The sequence below is a fragment of the Urocitellus parryii genome, chromosome 3 (genome assembly GCF_045843805.1).
Source record: "Urocitellus parryii isolate mUroPar1 chromosome 3, mUroPar1.hap1, whole genome shotgun sequence".
Classification (NCBI taxonomy): domain Eukaryota; kingdom Metazoa; phylum Chordata; class Mammalia; order Rodentia; family Sciuridae; genus Urocitellus; species Urocitellus parryii.
This window is the reverse complement of record NC_135533.1, coordinates 215,151,110-215,169,578: the sequence shown is the minus strand read 5'-3', so window position 1 is coordinate 215,169,578 and position 18,469 is coordinate 215,151,110. Positions and strand designations below refer to the sequence as shown.

Sequence of the window (18,469 nt, the reverse complement as noted above, 5' to 3'; positions counted from 1 at the left end):
TAAAAACAAAAACCGACTTCCTGAGATTAGGGCAGATACATAGTCAAGGCATTGAGGATAGGGGCATCTGTGTGCAGGTTCTAAGCTTATCTGTGCTTGATAAAATCTAGGGTTAAGAAACAGCACACAGGACACTTTCTCATTATAAACACTTGCCACCCACAGTGTTTTTTCACTTGGGTCTCTCCAACCCCAATAAGGTGAACATTATTTATATTTCACAAAATTGAGAGAATGAGGGCCTCCTATTGGAGGGCTGTAATCCGAACCTGGTCACCTATTCTCCCACCAGGGCCTTATGCTCACTTCAATGTGCTACACAGTGAACCAGTGCTGAGGACAGGACCTGGTCTCTGCCTGAAAAGAGCCTGTGGGGTGGCAGGCACGAGAACTGGGAGTCCCTTCAAAAAAATGTATTACCCCCTGCCAATAATCAAGCTTGTTACTGAATCCCAGAGGGGACCCATAAGTTTTGGGGGCACCTGAGTCCAGCACTTAAGCATTCAGTATTAAATTCCTGTGCTTGAGCGGGGGCAGGGGACAGCTGGAAAAGGTGTTCAGTGCTTTCCCTGGCCAAGGCTGATGGCTCTGTGGACCCCACAGCCTAGAACAGAAACATACTGCCCTTGTGCTCTGTGCTTCGAATGTACTCCCTGCAAGAGCATGGAATGGGAACTAGGCCACCCCTGATGAGAAGGAGCAATTGGCAGGACAGGACACTCAATCAAGTCAGAAGGCTGGGGAGTGAGGAGGGAGCGGGGAGCATGTGCTCTAGTAGGGGTAAGGCTTGGATCTGTGCAGGAGAAAAAACATTCCAAGGGACACAGAACCACACACCACAGGGAACAGACAAGCTCTCAGATGACAATAGAGAAGGATACTAAGGGGCACTGGGTTCCCTCAGGCAGCTGGAGGTCCTTGAGTGGGCAGAGCTGTATATGCTGGACATTCCCTGTCAGCTTTCCTGTCTGCTCCCCAGGTCCAGGGTACCTTGGTTCAGCCTTTGCTCTTCTGAGGCCCTACAGTACATACCTGGTCACTCCATTTTTTAGGTTGGGGGTTGTTGCACACACAATACTGTCTCACCTTGGCCCACAGCCTCCCCAGCATCCTTCTCCATAGAGGCTACAAGTGTCCAGGTCAACTGTCAAGTCAGTCCTAAAGAATACCCTACTCATGCTATTGCCAGAGGACTGCATCCCCAACCAGTTACCTCCAACTTTACTGAAAGTCTTAGTGAAAGGCACTATACCTTGACAGGATGGCTGAAGAAGAAAGGGAGCCTTCCTCACCCCCAGGAATTCCAGCTATTCTGTGCTTTCCCAAGATCAGGATAGAACGGCAAGGAGCTGTCTAGACCTCCCCGTGCTGGGCACTAGCCTCTGCAGACTGTCTAGCCTGGGCTATACTTGGGACCATTCCTTAGCTTATGATGGACTTGCAGGGGGAACAGGCATTCCCAAACTATAATCCTTTGGCATCAGTGAAGCACAACTCAGGCTTTATTACCATGCTTAGACAAAGCCCCGAGGAGAAAGCCCTTTTGGAGACAAATGTTGGAAAAAACTTCCATGCCACTTCTAGGATATCACGTGTCTTCAAGGACTATGATAACTACTTTCCTCTTCTCTCCAAGTTCAGAGTCAAATTAGAATCAAGGACATACCAGAGCACCTGGTACCCAATAGGTGTGCATAGACCCTGGGTGCTGCTCTAAGGCACCTTGGCCAGGAACCCTCTGTATGAAGCTCCTGGTAACACTTATTACCTCAATTTGGTCTCTTCGTGTCCTGTTCTCAGGAAATCTTTTGTAAGGGGATGAATTTTGTGTCCCCATGCCCCAATCCAAATTCATATCCCAATTCATATTCAGGGTCTCAGAATGTGAACTGATGTGGAGATAAGATACTTGCAGATATGCATAGTTAAGATGAGGTCACATAGGAGGAGGGTGTGCCCTAGTGTCCTTATTCAAACAGAAAATTCAGGCATAGGCACACACTGGGAGAATAGAATGTCAGGTGACAATGAAGGCAGAGTGAGGAGATGCTTCAGCCAAGGAATGCCAAGGACTGTCAGTGACCACCAGACGCTGGTGCACAGACAGATCCTTCTCTAATGCCTTTGTAAGGAACTAGTTCTGCTGACACGTTGACCTTGAACTGCAGCCTCCAGAGCTGGGAGCTGCCTGTCTGTTACAGCTGCCCTAGCAAGTTCATACATTCCCCTGACCACATGATTTCCATGAATCCCTGCACCCACTCATGACCCAGGCCCCTCTCATCCCTATTTAGTTAGCTCCACTGTATTTATCGCACTGTGTATTTTAATTAACTGATTGCACAGGGCAAAACATAGGCAATCACTGATGCATCCCCAGCACCCAGAATAGATTCAGATGAAATGCAGACATTTAGTAATCACCTGCCAAATGGGTAAATGACAGTTGCTGGTGGTGTTGAGGATGCTACCTGTCTACATTTCCCCTGGTGCTCAACTCCATGGGGAACAGACGTTACACTGCTCTGGCTCCTGATGCAGGGTCTCCTTCAGTGCAGCTGCCTTTGCTTTGTCTGTAAGAGGCACCCCTGGCTCTGAAGCCGCCAGTCACTGGTGTTTAGTGCCCAAAGTCACAGTACATCTTTATTTACTTATTTAACTTTTTTAGTTGCAGATGGACACAAAACCTTTATTTTATTTGTTTATTTTTTTAATGTGGTGCCGGGGATTGAACCCAGTGCCCCATGCATGTTAGGCAAGCTCTCTACCACTGAGCCATAACCCTGGCCGTACAGTACATAGTTTTAAGCCCTGACTTTAAAGTTGATGTTTCAATGTTGACAACAGTGTGTACCTCAGCACTCTCTAAGAACAGGCCATGGGCCATAGAAGCCATAGGACCTGGTAGTGGGTATGGACCCATGTCATATTTACTGTATGGTAAAAAATTTGGTCTTTGGCCTGTGTTCCTGGTAGGGAGTTCCTAAAACCCTTGGAAGTCCCTTGTTATTCAGGAGACCTTGGATCACAGCTGGTCAGGGTTAGTGCTAAGAGATGGCTCAAGATGGAGTTGGTCACCAGAGAAAACAAGCACATGGTTAGAGGGTTAAAGCTTTGAACCATGACAGCAGTTCATCCACAGGGCAGGGGTGTAGAGGAGGAGGACTAGAGATGGAGTTCAGTTATGTGGCCAGCAACTTAGTCATGCCTACAGGAGACCCCAATAAAAATCCTATATCCTGAAGCTCAGTGGGATTCCCCGATGGTCAACACATGACAGTGAAGGGAGGGTGATGCCCTAATTCCACAGAGCAAGGACTCTGAAGCACTGTTTGGGAAATCCTGTGTATTTCTCCATTTGGTATGCCTGAATTGTGTGATCTGAATCAAAAATAATCAGAAATGTGAGTTCTGAGAGTCATTTTAGTGAATTATGGAACCCGAATCCCCAAATTTGAGCCTGTGGATCAGAACTGCAGGCAGCCTGGGGAACCCAGAAGGATATGTGGCATGTAAGTGAGCACAGTCTCGTTGGGGACCATGCTCTTGAGTTGCAGGGCCTATGCTAACTTGGTGGCAAAAGTGCAGGACACAGTTAGTATCAGATTAATACTGAATAATCTGCAGGAGAACAAGTTCACAACTCCGTGATGGCTTTAATCATATTGTACAGACAAGTTGTCCTTAACCCAGGGGCTCTCAAAGGCAGGCCAGGGCAGGTCATTTGAAGTCTCTTGATCTCCAAGTACCTGCCCAGCACCAGGCAATGGCCATGCTTCAGCAAAGGTTTGCTCTGAATAAAGGAATACACTCTCAAAACAAAGAACATCAGGAGAACTGCTAAAAGATCCAGGCCTGTACAGTCTCAGGAGTGACAGAAAGAGAAACAATGACCAAGGGCTGTCATGTTCACAAGGGACTGGATTCTAAAGAACTAGATAGTGATGGGAAGTAACTGGGAACCAGATTCCACTGGCCAAAGGCAGGGCTACCAATGGTGGAGTGGGCTTTCATGGGTACTTGGCCAGGGTTGTAGGGAGAAGCAGACCTGCCCAGGTCTGCTCTCCTGGAGTTCTGTGAGCTCCTGGTTTCAGCCTACAAAAAGGCCACTTCTGCCAACATCAATTCCAAAGAGGTAACAGGATCAGATTCACACATGGCAGGTGAGTTTTCGCATTTGAGGAAGCAGAACTCCAAAATGGTCTGCTCTCCACTTTGACTTAATGCCTCAGAAACGAGAGTGAAGGCACTTCCCCAATGTGGGAGACAATTACTAAGAGGTGGGAAACCTTAGGTCAAGGATAAACAACCCAGGGCTGGGTTTGAAAAACCAAAGCCTCTGCTCAGGGCAAACACAGGACACATGGCTGCCTTCATCAGCTTCTGCTTTGGAAAGGGCCTTTGGGAGCCTGTGCAGGATACAAGAAAACAAGAGCTACGCTCTTGGCCTGGGGAGCTCACAGCATACTTCTTGCCCACATGGCACAGGGCCTGTTGTGAGTGAGCAGCTCTAGGAGGGTTTGGTCACTGAGTTAACCAAGATGGTGGAACAGTTAAAGAACAGGAACAGAAGGCCACCCACCAGCCTGAACGGGCATGCTCCAGCCAGGTCAGTGTGCTTCCCTGGTAGACTAGCACAAAGGTTCCCAGGGCCACCCCACAGACTGATTGGGGAAACTGACAGCAGCCCTGGGTACCTGTATTTTATAACTTCCAGGTAGTTCTGGTGATTAGATTAGCCAAGGAAGCATGCCACAATGAAAGTACCCGACGTGAACTGAAGAAAACACCTTATTAAGGAGTGGGATGAAAAGGTCAATCTCGTTCTCAATGGCTTCAGATCAAGAGAGATGATTCCAGCAGGCGTGTATCTTAAGAATAAGAGGTCAGTAAGCCAGGGGGCACCTTGTGAAAGCTCACCCTGACATGCAGTAGCCCTGCAGATGGCTAGCTGCTGCAGGAAGCCAGGTCATAGGGAAGGGCCATGGTCAGAGAAGCCAAAAGGCAAACACTCAGGGTTGAAGAGGAGGTAGGGTTCCAGGCTGAGAGAATTACCATCCAAATGGAGGGAATGGCCAGGGGTAGCAGATTCAGGAGAGGAAGGAAAAGGAATCTGGCCTGTGTGACTAGAAAGTACTAACTATCCCAGGAGGGCCACTGCACAACTGGCTCCCTCATCACCTGCCACCACAAACAAAGCCTTACCATAATACCTGCCACTGTCACATGTGGCTTTTCTATTTCTGGTTTACTATCTGCAGCACTTATACCCCTGGCCTCAGGTTCTACAAGGGCACTGAATCTGTTTTGGTCACTGCTTGGACAGTGGGTGCTCAATAAACAAGGATTCAATGAATGTTAAACAAACTGGCCAGAGAATGGTTTTGATGGGATGTGATGAAGTAGGGAGGGAGTGCTGGGCAGGGTGGGACTGTGCTGCTGTCCCCATAAGCCACAAGCCCATGGCAGGAGGGCAAAGTGGGCCATACACTTGCAGGATGGGAGCCACATGGGGATGAAAAGATGCCCAGGTAAGCCTAAGAGACAGGTGGGAGGTCTATGGAGGAAACCACTTGTGAGCCAGCATCCCCTGGAGACACCCTGGGCTAGGGGACTGACCTGGTGTACATTTCTCTCTTTTTTATTTTTGGTGCTGGGGATCTAACCCCGGGCCTTGTGCATGCAAGGCAAGCACTCTACCAACTGAGCTGTATCCCAAACCCTGTATATTTATCTTCATGGGACACTTTATTGGTGGGGCTCAGGGAGGCCACAAGCCACCTATATAAAGTCTGGGATGGTCACCACTGAGTGCACATCTGACGGAACCCCCAGATTCCCTGAAAGCATCAGGCCTTGGAGGAGTAGTCATGCTAACAGTCCCTGAGATAGTGAGAGAGGGGCCAACTAGGACTTAGCCAGTGCAGAAACAGATGAAGTGTGAACAAATCTCTTTACCTTAATGGTTTTTGACTGAAGCCTCAGGCCATTCAGCGTGTTGATCGCTCTTTCCGCGTCCTTGGCAGTCACGTAGTTCACAAAACCATAGCCCAAGCTGTGTCCTGTGGAGATCAAGAGGACACCAATAAACCAGCAGGCAGGTGACAGTCATAAGAACAGCCAATGGGACTTTTCAACTGGGGACAAGGGCAAAATCAGAAAAGAGAAGACCCAGGTGACACACCAAAATGTTAAGAACAGTGGCATCTAGGGGCCTGGATTACAGATGGTGGCAAACCTGTACATTTTTGCAATGAACATAGGTAACATTTATAATTTTAAACAAGTTATTTAAACAGTAATAGCATGCTACTGACTGTATCTGTAGAATGCTGACGACAGTTCCATGGATGCTGGCTGGGATGACCTGGATGGGCGAGGACAAGAAGAACCACAGAGGGACAGACTAGGGGGCAGAACCTGAAGGATGATGGTCTGTGTCCCCATTGATTCACTGCCACCTCATCCCCCAAAATGGAAAGCCTTGCTGAACTCTGGCACCACCTAGTGCCTGTTCCATTTACCTTACCAAACATAAGGCCAACTGGACCTCGTGGGAGGAGCAAGACAGAAAAGGGAACACCCAAGAAGAAGCTAGAACCGAGAGAATCCCAGCTAATTTCTAGGACTTCTCCCAACAGCACAACAGGGTTTTGCTAAGTTACTTAGAGCCCCAATATTGCCAAGGCCGGCTCAAACTTCTAATCTTCCTGCCTCAGCCTCCTGACTTGCTGGGATTAAAAGTGTGTGCCACTATTGGTCCACTGTACCACCACCATTGGCTTAAGTTTAGGGGAGTTATAAGGATGTAAAAACCCGAGTTCTTCGAAGAAAATTAGGGTGACAGGTAGGGTGATCCCAGCCTCTCTTTGTGAAATACACATGACAAGCAGGACACTAAAGAAAGACATGGAATGGCAGGAGGAAAGCCCAGAGAGACAACTGCAGAGGTGTTAGAAAGGAGCCTCAGGGCATGTCCAGTCAAACCCTTTCACTGAAGGAGAAATGAGAGGCCCAGAGATGAGCACAATCCACATCCTCCCACCCAGCTCACGCCAAGACCTGCGATGCCAGTTAGCACCCGCTTCATTCTGTTCCAGAGACAAAGCAGCCCCCTGTGACAAAGGCCTGAGCCATGTAGAGCAGAGATCCTCTCGGCTGCTAAGCTGGCTGCAAACAGAACCCAGACCTCTCTCACTGATAACAAGACCACAAACCTAGCACTCACCCACTGTGAGAATCTTAGGATCTCTACCTCTGTGTGGCTCCACGCCTTTGTCACGAGATTTCTGTGTCTCCAGTCAGCAGAGCAGAATGAAGCAATGAAGTGGGTGCTAACTGCACCACAAGTGTCTGCATGAGCTGGGAGGATGTGGATGGTGCTCATCTCCAGGCCTCCTTCCTTGCTGATAACAAGACCACAAACCCAGCAGAGAACCTAACCCAGTTTTTATTTATTTTAAAAATTTTTTTTGGCAGGGGACAGGAGTTCTGGGGATTGAACCCAGCAGCGCTTTACCACTGAGGTGCATCCCCAGCTCTTTTTTTTTTTTTTTTGAAAAGAGAGAGAGAGAGAGAGAGAGAGAGAGAGAGAGAGAGAGAGAGAGAGAGAGAGAGAGAATTTTTTAGTATTTATTTTTTAGTTTTTGGTGGACATAACATCTTTCTTTGTATGTGGTGCTGAGGATCGAACCCGGGCTATACAGGGAAGCATGCTACCACTTGAGCCACATCCCCAGCACCCCCAGCTCTTTTTGAGACAGCATTTTGCCAAGTTGCTGAGGCTGTCCTCAATCTTGCTATCTTCCTGCCTCAGTCTCCCGAGTTGCTGGAATTAAAGGTGTTTGCCACTGCACCTAGCCTAATCCAGTTTTGCTACTTTCTTTTTCAAATAAAGTTTAATTTTTAAAGATAGTTTTAAGATTTACAGAAAAATTATAAAGGTAACACGTGTAGAGTTCCCAAAGTCCCATCCCCTCCACTTACTCTCCCCTATTAGTAACATCTCATATTAGCAATGGTACATTTGTTATATTTAATATATGAAACCACTAATATGTTATTAACTAAAGCCCACACCTGGTTGTCTTTAACTTCTCCTTTAAGGTTTTTTCCCTTCCTAGGACTCCACCCAAGATTCCATACTACATTTGGTCTTTGCATCTCCTCCGACTCTCTGGGCTGCGATGGTTTCTCAGACAGTCCTTAGTTTTGATGACCATGACAGCTTGCAATAGGGCTGGTCAGTATTTTGTATACCCCTACTTTGGGCCTATCTGGTGTTTTTTCTCATGGTTAGACTGGATGATGGACTTGGGGGAAGAAGTCACGGGGTGAAGTGCCCTTCTCATCATGTCCTATCTTGGGCCAAAGACACAGGCCATCAACATGACATCGCTGTTGATGCTGAACTTAATCACCTAGTTGGGGCAGTGGGCTTGTCAGGTATCTCCACTGTCAAGTTCTCCCCTAGCCCCTACCATATTATCCTCTGGAAGGAAGTCTTAATGTGCATCTAACACTTAGGAAGTAACCCTGTGAGTTATGCTCCTTCTTCTCCTCCTTCACAGTGTGCCAGCTACATGCATTATCTGCAATTCTGTGCAGGCCATTTTGTTTTTTAAAGAAAAGAACACCTCTTCTGAAACACTTGTGAAAAAGAGGAAGGGACAGAAATAAAAGAAGGGAGAGAGGGAGTAGAGAACAAAATCTGATCCTCTACACCCACATTTCTAACAAAAAACTTCATGGGTCTGAGGGATTCAGTTCCACAGTCCTGTCACAGTAAGGAGCTACTGCAACAGGGACCATTGAGCACAAGCAGTTCAGACTAGAGTCTGAGAGCAGATTGTCTGTGGCAAAGACTACCAACCATCACTCTAGCCAGGCTGGATTTATTTATATATATATATATACACATACATATATATATATATATATATTTAGTTATACATGAACATAGTATCTTTAATTAACTAATTAGTTAATTCATTTTTTAAGTGGTGCTTAGGATCGAACCCAGGGCCTCACACATGCTACACAAATGTTCTACCACTGAGCCAAAACCCCAGACTGGATTTTTATTCCCAAGCACCTGCTCTAACCCTTCTCTGCTGGTCCCACTGTGCCCAGGCCAGAGAGCTTGTCCTATCTGTCCACAAACCCCAGAGCATCTCAGCTTCACTCTGGTAGGTACCACTGCTTTGGGGCCTTCTTGTCTTTCTGATCCACCCATGACCCTGGACCACCTGTCTCCTTTGCTGCCAGTTCCTTAGGTGGCCTATGGGATTCTAGGGAAAATCAGACACCACTAAGGACTAGTGTCCCAGGCTCTGTCCCTATGTCTTCCACAGTTCATCCCTGCCTACCCCATTCCTGCTTCCTCACTTCCCACCTACTTGGTGGCCCCCCTCCTAGCTGGTCCCCCAGGGTGGGTCACTGCTGCCTCTGGGGTGCCAGCCCATGGGTCTTCCTGAACTCTTGGCAGTGCTGGGTACTGCTCACCTCTTTGGATGCCACCTCTTCTAAGGCATGAAAATACCACCAGGTTTTCTTCTCCTGACTATCCTCCTTGGGCTCTTCAGTCATATGAACCTCCTGACTATGCTTGCACCCAAACCTGCCAATGTCACCAAGGAAATCACTCATCCTCAGATGGTCACAGCTTTGTGGGGCACCTCCAAATGCACGCATCTTTAAATCCTGATGCACCATGGGGATCTGAAAGATCACTATAGTCTGGCCCAGTAGTGCCATGACTCCTGACTCGGGCTCTTCGCTCACTCGGGAAACAAGGTGTGGTCCTAGGAGTAGGCAGCACCCAGAGGGGTTGAGCTACACTCAACTGTTCCTTTGTAATCCAACCCCTTTGCTCTTTTTGGGATAGAATGTTCCATGGAACCTCCCCTTGTGTGTTCCCTATATAAGAAGAAAGAATCCCAGTGTCTCTCTCTCTCTCTTTCCACAGACCCCTAAGGTCGGAGAGCTGTCATAAGACCCAAAGAACAAGGTATTTCTCTGTCTCTGTGTGATTATTTCGTGCAGCCCAGTTAACCTGGAGCAACCCTGAGTGTTTAGTCGTAAGATGCAATACAGCTTCCTTGGCCTGCTTCTTCTCCATCCTCTTCAATGAGCTGACATGCAATTGAGCACCTATTATGGTGTCAGGTCCTATGCCTAGCTAGGAAACTAATGAGCAGAGCCCCCCAAGATAAAGCTTGGTGGTGAGGCCTGCCTAAGTCATAGCTGGGGATAACCAGGGCCCCTGAGATGAGCAATTCGGTGGAGAAGATGAAGCAGGGAGATGAGGGAAGGAAAGAGGAGGGGACAAGGAGGGTAGGACAATAAATCTTACAGGTAGGATTGAATAAATCTTACATCTAGGATCTGAAGATGTCACAAGCTTGTGCTCTCCTGACTCTCACTTCCCAGAATTGCAGAAACACAATTCTGGCTTCAGGTAAGGTTCTGGGCTTTGGTTCTCTGACTTGTCCATCATTAGCATCAATCTCCAAGAAGTTAAAACTCAGATGTCAGTGGTGATTTGGTATATCTAGGTGGAGCCTCAGATTTATACTTTTCCAAGTCTGCAGATGATGTAGGGGTCACTGTACACAGCACGTGGAGAGACACTACTCTGGAGAAAAAGAGGCTGCTTCTCCATGGAGCATCATTTGTGTGGCCCTGTCAGGCCTCCCTAGGCAAACCTGGACCAGTGTTCTTGCATTCCAAACATATTTTTCTCTGACTTTAGACAAGGGTTAAGACTGAAGAGACAATTTTTGGCCTCTTGTCTTATGTTGCCAGACATAATACTTTATTCCCTTGATGCTTCTTGGAACTGGGAGCCTTGGCTTGATCTGTGGTGCGTAGCTAAGAGAGGTGAGGCCTCCTCTGCAGTGTGAGATGGCAGATGCTATGAGCTCATTCTTTTAAAGGTCTGGGGGCTCCAGGAAATACTTCACTGAGAGACAGAAACTGGATCTTGGGGTGGTAAAAAGAGTGAATTAATTAGGTAATAAAAGTAAGAAACAGGTAAGGGCCCCAAAAGAAAGAAAATGGGCAAAGAATAAGAAGAGTATGTTACAAAAGCAGAAATACCAATAGCCAGTAAATAGATGAAAACGATGATGAACTTCACCAGAAATTTGAATCAGTGCCATGATCGAATGTCATCTGTTACTTCAGAGGCTGGCAAAGAGGAGAAATCCTGCTGGGCTCTGGGGACAGCAGGGTTGAGTAGAAGAGAGGGCAAATTGGCAACAGGGACCAAGAGTTCTTAGAAGGAACAATCTCCCGTCCACTGTTTCACTTCCACGAAGGCTTTCTATGGAAATAACCAGCGAGCAAAGATATATGCCAGGATATTTATCTTGGTGGGACATAATTATAAATATGAAAAAATGGAAAACAGATTACTCTGTACCCACTGTGGTGATGGGATAGTGCAATGCTCAGTGACAGGAAATGTTCAGATGCAAAGTTTACTGTATATCTTGTGGGGGCGCCAGCTCACTTCTATAAAAGTGCACGGTTATTTATGATAATTACTTAACAAAGTCTGGAAGGACATGAACCCAAAAGGTAACAGTGGAAGGATTATTGGTAACTTAAACCTTCCTTCCTTTTTATCTCATGCTTAAATTTTTTCTTTAAGAAACAAAGACATGGGATGGGGTTGTGGCCCAGCGGTAGAGCTCTTGACTAGCATGTGTGAGGCACTGGGTTCAATCCTCAGCACCACATAAAAATAAATACATAAAAATAAAGGTTTTGTGTCTTCATTACAACTTAAAAAAATTATATATATATATATAAAATATAAACAAAGATATATCAAGGAATAAAAGTGCGTAGGCAGGCCAAGTGTGGGAGGGCATTCCTGCAGCGGGAACAGTGTTTGGGAAATACAGAGAGCCCAAAAGTGTGCATTACTGGGAAATGACGGCCTCAGTGCAGCCTGAGAGAGTGGTGAGGGAACAGAGGATGGGAAGAAGGAGCATCTAGGGGTCTTGAGAGCCATGGGTGGGCTTCATCCAATTAGAGGTACATGGCCAAAAGACAGAAGTCAAGAGGGCTTGAGGCTGGGTCCATGAGGTTGAAGGGTGGACTTCCACTCCATGTGGGTCATAAAGAGTCATTGCAGAGAGACGAAACACCAGAGCCAAGAGCAGGGCAGGACTGGGCAGGAAAGTACCGAGCAGCAAAGCTGGATGCCAGAGGCTCCCTGAGGCTAGCGTTTATGAATGGGACAGCCACAACACACACCACAACTCCATCAAGGGGACTTGCCCCTGGCTGGCCAGAAACATTCTGAATATTGAGGCCAGAACACTGGACATCCCTTTTGTCCCTGACCCTCAACAAAAATATGGTAAACGAATGATGTCTGCCAGCATGCACTCTCCTCAATCCCTAGCTCCTTTCCCTCTTCACTTACTCAGTCACTCATTCAGCACTGCGGCTTCGTGTAGGGCTGCAGAGTTAATAAGGCTCCTGCTTCCTGGAACTATTGATGTACTAGATGAGGAAGTTGTAACCTCAGTGCAATGTGGAAACCTCTTGGTGCAGGCCTTCCTGGTTGCTATGGGAACCCAGAACATCTGCCACAGACCAGGCAGGGCCAAGAAAGGCCTCCTCAAGTAAATTCAACTCAAGACCCAAAGGGTTTTAGAGGAGAAGGCTGAGAGGGTCACACTCAGGTTAGGGAAGATGTTCCTTTGCTGCAGTGAGGAGATGATCTGGAAGGAGGACGTAGGACTAGTTAAGAGGTCACAGTGATGATATGCAGGCAAAGGCAATGGTGTGCTAAGTAGGATGGTGCCTAGGGAGATGCAGGAAAGGGGTGGACTGAAGAAATATCCAGGAGGATGAGTGTTAGGTCACAGGTCAGAGGCTACTCTGATTTCCAACCATAACCGGTGGGTGAACAGTGGTGCCATCTACCAAGACAGGAACACTAGACACAAGTGGCCAATTTGCAAGATAAGATCAGTTTAGGATACAATCCATCTGTGGTGATGAAGAACATGGAGTTCAGGAGCACTTTCTGGTCAAGACAGAAGTGGCAAACTTGGGATATGCTGAAGCCAAGGGGATTGAATCTGCTCCTCTAAGTGCCAGCTTTGAAAGAAAAGGAGGGCTATAAAGTAATTAACCCTGGGGACTGCCTACGTTCAAGGCTGTAAAAAGGAATAGCTTCAAGAGAGAAAGCAAGCGAGCATGGCTTCAAGGGTAGAAAGATAGCCAGGGTGGGTGGTTTACAAAAGCCAGAGTAAGCCAGAGTAAGGGGATGCTTCTAGAAGGAAGTCATGGGGAAAAAAGGAAAAACAAAATGGAGTGGAGACCTCCGTCTATGCATGGAAGAATATGCAGATCCATGGCTCTCACCTAGGGGCCATTTTGCCTCCAACAGGACACAGAGCAGTGTCTAGGGACATGATTGGGTTTTTACAACTCCAAGCAGGTGGAGGCCAAGGATGCTGCTCAACACCCTTCAATGCACAGCCTGGCTCCAGATAGAATTATCTAGTCCTAAATGTCAATAGTGCTGACACAGAAAACCCTTGAGCAAGAGGAAGTTGGAGCTGGGCATGGTGGCACCTGCCTGTAATCCCAGTGGCTTGGGAGGCTGAGGCAGGAAGATTGAGAGTTCAAAGCCAGCCTCAGTAACAGTGAGGTACTAAGCAACTCAGTTGTGACCCTGTCTCTAAAGAAAATACAAAATAGGGCTGGGGATGTGGCTCAGTGGTTGAGTGCCTCTGGGTTCAATCCCCAGTACCCCACTTTCGCCAAAAAAAGAGGAAGTTGGGAAGTCTAGAAAGAACTCTTGAACAATGATGGGGTGATCCTGCAGAGACCCAGACAAGCTATTGGTTCCATTATGAAGTAGGAGGTAGTCATCAGCTGAGAGTGAGCGTGGTTATAGGCCAGAGGAAAAACACATTGAAATGGTAGTTATGGGCTGGAGATGTGGCTCAGCGGTAGCGCGCTCGCCTGGCATGCGTGCGGCCCGGGTTCGATCCTCAGCACCACATACAAACAAAGATGTTGTGTCCGCCAAAAACTAAAAAATAAATATTAAAAATTCTCTCTCTCTCTCTCTCTCCTCTCTCACTCTCTCTTTAAAAAAAAAAAAAAAAAAAAAGAAATGGTAGTTATGGAGGCTGGAGACACCCATATAATAAACTGAGTAGGCCAGGATTGGACTCAGCAACATGACTAACTGGCTGGGGGTAAAAGACTTTCTTGCTGGGGTGGGCAGCTGTAGTTCTGATCAGTATAAAGCAAACTGGTGTCACAAAATGACAGACAGACAGTGAAATTTAAGTCCATAGCCCCAGGATCACCTAGTGAAGAAGTTACCATATGCTAGTAGCAAGAGGAGAGAAATGAGGCTCAGCAGGTACAGTGGTGCACACCTGTCAGTCATCCCAGAGGCTTGGGAGGTGGACACAAGAGGATCGAAAGTTTGAGGCCAGCCTCAGCAACTTAGCAAGGCACTAAAAACTTAGCAAGACCCTGCCTAAGAATAAAAATATAAAAAGGGCTGGGGATGTGGCTCAAGTGGTTAAGTGCCCCTGGGTTAAAAAAAGAAAAAAAAAAAAAAAAGAAGAAGAAGAAATGAGGGCTCACTGAGCTTTAGATAAAGCTCCGTGTGAGGACTCTAAAGATGACGAAGTAGAGCTGGGGGCCCATGTAAATCTCCTCTACAACCCCTAGCTCGCTGACCACTGCCCAAGAAGAAGATAAAACTTATCTCTGATTTCATATCATACTTCCACTGGATTCTTTGGCTCCCAAAATCAGTTCATCAAGCCTAGTTGTTCTATTTGCATAGCTTATATTTCTCTGAAAACCACAACAGATCAATGAACATCAAAGAAGTCAGATAAAGTCAGGTAACCCTTACAAATCAGATTCTAATGCTGGGAATATCAATTGTGCTGATATTCCCTTCCACCAGAACACAAATGGGGAAAGGCAAGACTTGTTAGAGGCACTGAGGCACTGGAGAGTTTAAAACCTTTCTGACAGGATTCTTCTTCTTCTTCTTTTTTTTTTTTTTTTGTGTGTGTGTATGTGTGTGCTGGGGATTGAAATCCAGGGGTGCTTTACTTCTGAGATGCATCTCTAGCCTTTTTTTTTTTTTTTTTTTAATTTTGAGACAGGGAGAAAAAAAAGTTGCCCAGGCTGGCCTCAAAGTTGCAATCCTTCTGCCTCAGGCTTCCAAGTAGCTCGGATTATGGATGGGTACTACTGTGCCTGGCAGGACAGGATTCTTATTTAGAATGGTGTTCTAAAACATTCTAATACTGTTCAAATTTTCCTTCTTCTTTTTTTTTTTTTAATATGTGTTGCTGGGGATCGAACCCAGGCTCTTGTGCATGCAAGGCAAGCTCTACCAACTGAGCTATATCCTGAGCCCAAGTTTTTATATTATCTAAAGTTTCTCTTTAGAAAGTGTTTATTAAATAAGACTCTCAGATTAGGATGAAGAAGAGGCTTTTGGGTTCAATGCCTCCATCTGATGAGCTAATTCTCTGGATAGCCATTAGACAAACTTTATAGGGGTCATCCAGGGGTCAGGTGTCTTGAAGTTACTGGGAAAATGTTGAAGGTTGATGAAGCTAGACCACTAGTACACTGAGTTCAATATGTTACTCTTTGTTCATGTATACTTGACATTTTTCATAACAAGAATGAAGGTTATTTTTTGTTTTTAAACTTTAAATTTGTTTATAGGATAGAGAATCCTCACTCCTAAGGGGACTGCTCATTCCCCTCATTAGGTAGGGGGGGGTGGGGGAGGTGAGAAGGAGCAGGAAGAAGATGAGAGCTCCTCAGAAGAATAGTTCTCTGAGGAGAAAAGAAAGAAACAGTGCTTTGGAGCACTGGGTCTTTTCTTTGCTCCAGAATCCCCAAAGCCATACTCTCAGAATGGAGACCAACTCTTAGGTAGGGCCTCAACAGAAACCTGGCCTTCTCCAAACACCTGCAAGCCAGGTGTTATCAGGCCATAAGTGCTGCCACCTCTGTTTCATGGACAGGGACAGGGAGCCTAGAAGTCACACGGTGAGGGAGCACAGGAGCAGGGATGTCAGTTGCTCTGCTCTTGCCCCACAGTGTTCAAGCCGGGTAGAGTGCAGAAGTTCAAGTTGATGGTGTGAAAATGAACAACAGGGTCCTGCTACCAGCTGGACTGTGCATGGGGGTCTGTAGAGACACAGGCACAGGGCTGACAGTACCTGCCCATAGCAGGGAGTCACTCCCACACATGGACTTGCTTAACCTGCGCAGAACAAGCTGTTGGCCCCTTTTAGCTCTCAAAGCATTCTGTTTCTGCTGGGTCCTCAGTTTTCCTCTGCTCTCATGTCTTAATTTTGTATGTGTACTCTGTTTTACAAAGAATCTTTCATCTTTTAGAAACCTATCCAATCTTATGCAAGGGCAGTGGAAAAAGAGAGTTTGAGATTAAAAATGAAACTTCACAGCCATTGCTCCACATCTATGGCTATTCTGCACTGAGGAATGTGACAGAGTCACAGGCAGGCAAGTGAGTGCTTAACAGGACAGCCGCCGGTACCTGCTTCATAAAAACCTCTCATGTCTTTACCTGCTACTTTATCCCGAATAAGTTTTGCAGATTCAACTTCACCAATGCTGCTGAATAGACTTCGCAACTCGTCCTGGGTCATGTTCTGAGGGAGGTAGTTGACAATTAGATTTGTTCTCCCAATGTCGTCCCTGCAGTCTTCGGCCATGTGGTCTTCATAACCATTAGACATTGTATTTCTTAAAAATCTGTAAAGAAAAATAAGATCAAGTAAGTTCCAAATGTTCACACTGCAATATATAAAGGCAAAACTTATGACTAGGTTTATACTTGGGAGATTTTGACTATGGCAACAGAAAAACCTGACCATGAATGCTCATGGCAGCTTTACACATAACTGCCCAAACCTGGAAGCAACCTGAACACTTCTCCTCAATGCATAGACAGAAAATAAACTCCATTCCTATAGTACATCAGAAAATGAAGTATTATTCAGTGCTTAAGAGAAATGAGCTATTAAGCCACAAAGACCAGGAGGAACTTTATTTTTTGTTTATTCTTTGGCGGGCTGGGGATTGAATATAAACCCTCGCACGTGCCAGGCAAACACTCCACTATTGAGCTACACCCCCCAGTCCAAAAGGACGAATTTTAAATGCATATTGCTAAGTGAAAGAAACTATGACATTCTAGAAAAAAGGCCAAAATATGGAGACAGTAAAAAGGTCAGGGATTGTCAGGGATGAGGATGGAGAGGAACGAATAGGTCGAGCACAAGAGATTTTTAGGGCAGCAAGGGTTCTGTAGTGTTTTCTAATGGATGCAGGACATTATATGTTTGTCAAAGACCACTTGACATATAACACAAAGCATTAAGATTGATGTGAACTACAGGCTTTAGTCAATAACAATTATCAATATTGGCTCATCAATTATAACAAATGTACCACACTAATATAAGATGCTTTTAGTCCCAGGTGTGGTGTACACAGGAGAGGTCTGAGGGAACTCACTATAGTTCCTGTAAACCTAAAACCACTCTAAAAAGTAGTCACAAAATAGAACAACTCCAAGTTCACCCACGTCCACTGACAGGGCTTTAAAGTAACTTAGACCCAATTCCAGTACCATGAATCAAGTTCCTGTGAAGAGTGTTTGGGCTTTCTCTCAAGAGCTTCTGGCTGCTTTCTCCCTGTGTCCAGTGCTGATTCTGGCTGGCTACTGCAAGCCTGTGATGTGTACCCCAACATCCCAACCACGGCCACCCTTTCTGTTATCACGCAGGCAGGCAAAATTCCTTGTGCCCTTTATCTCCAAAGACCCAGGGACTGAGCTGGAAAGAGGTTGGTGTTTCTCTACCAGTCAGAGGAGCCTGGTTTTCATGGCTTTCTTAGAAACACCCATCCTGCCACAGTCTTCAATTTCAGTGACCAACATCGAAGCCCAAGATGGATTTAGAGAAATGTCTGGAGTGATGTAGCCTAGAGCAGGAAGATCACTCTTCTTAAGTGTAACCTACACTGGTTTATTGGCAAGTCAGAGTGATGCCTAACATAAACAGTTCTACGTCCCTGCCTCTGAATATGTAGGCACCACCCACCTACCACCCAGAGGTCTCAGAGGGCAGCCCCCCTTTTTCTGGATCCCTGATGTGCAGTGTTATGTTTGAATACCCAGAGCCCACAGTCATAAGCCCTTCTTTAAAAATAGCCTTGCCAGAGTTACATAAAACTCTAAACATCTCTTGCAGAGATTTCCCACCTAGCCCTTGAATCAACACTAGGAGAGGAATTGGGCCTGGCTGCTTTTTTCCTGGTGGAAATGTTCAGGTCTTCCCTAGCCTACCTACTCTCAGGCAAATGTGCATAATTAGTACACTTTCCTAGCATTTCTGCTACTTATTTGAAGGTATCT

The 18,469-nt window shown here is 46.3% G+C and overlaps 1 protein-coding gene across 1 annotated transcript in view; it reads right to left on the bottom strand.

Moving 5' to 3' along the window:
• Window positions 1-18,469, bottom strand: part of Elavl1 (ELAV like RNA binding protein 1) — a 42,563-nt gene that overhangs the window by 14,004 nt on the left and 10,090 nt on the right. Inside the window, exons 2-3 of the mRNA XM_026411805.2 lie at window positions 16,616-16,803; window positions 5,959-6,062 (exon numbers count right to left, since the gene is read on the bottom strand). Of these exons, the coding sequence (XP_026267590.1) occupies window positions 5,959-6,062; window positions 16,616-16,787 (276 nt within the window). The 5' untranslated portion in view covers window positions 16,788-16,803. The remainder of the gene's footprint in view (window positions 1-5,958; window positions 6,063-16,615; window positions 16,804-18,469) is intronic.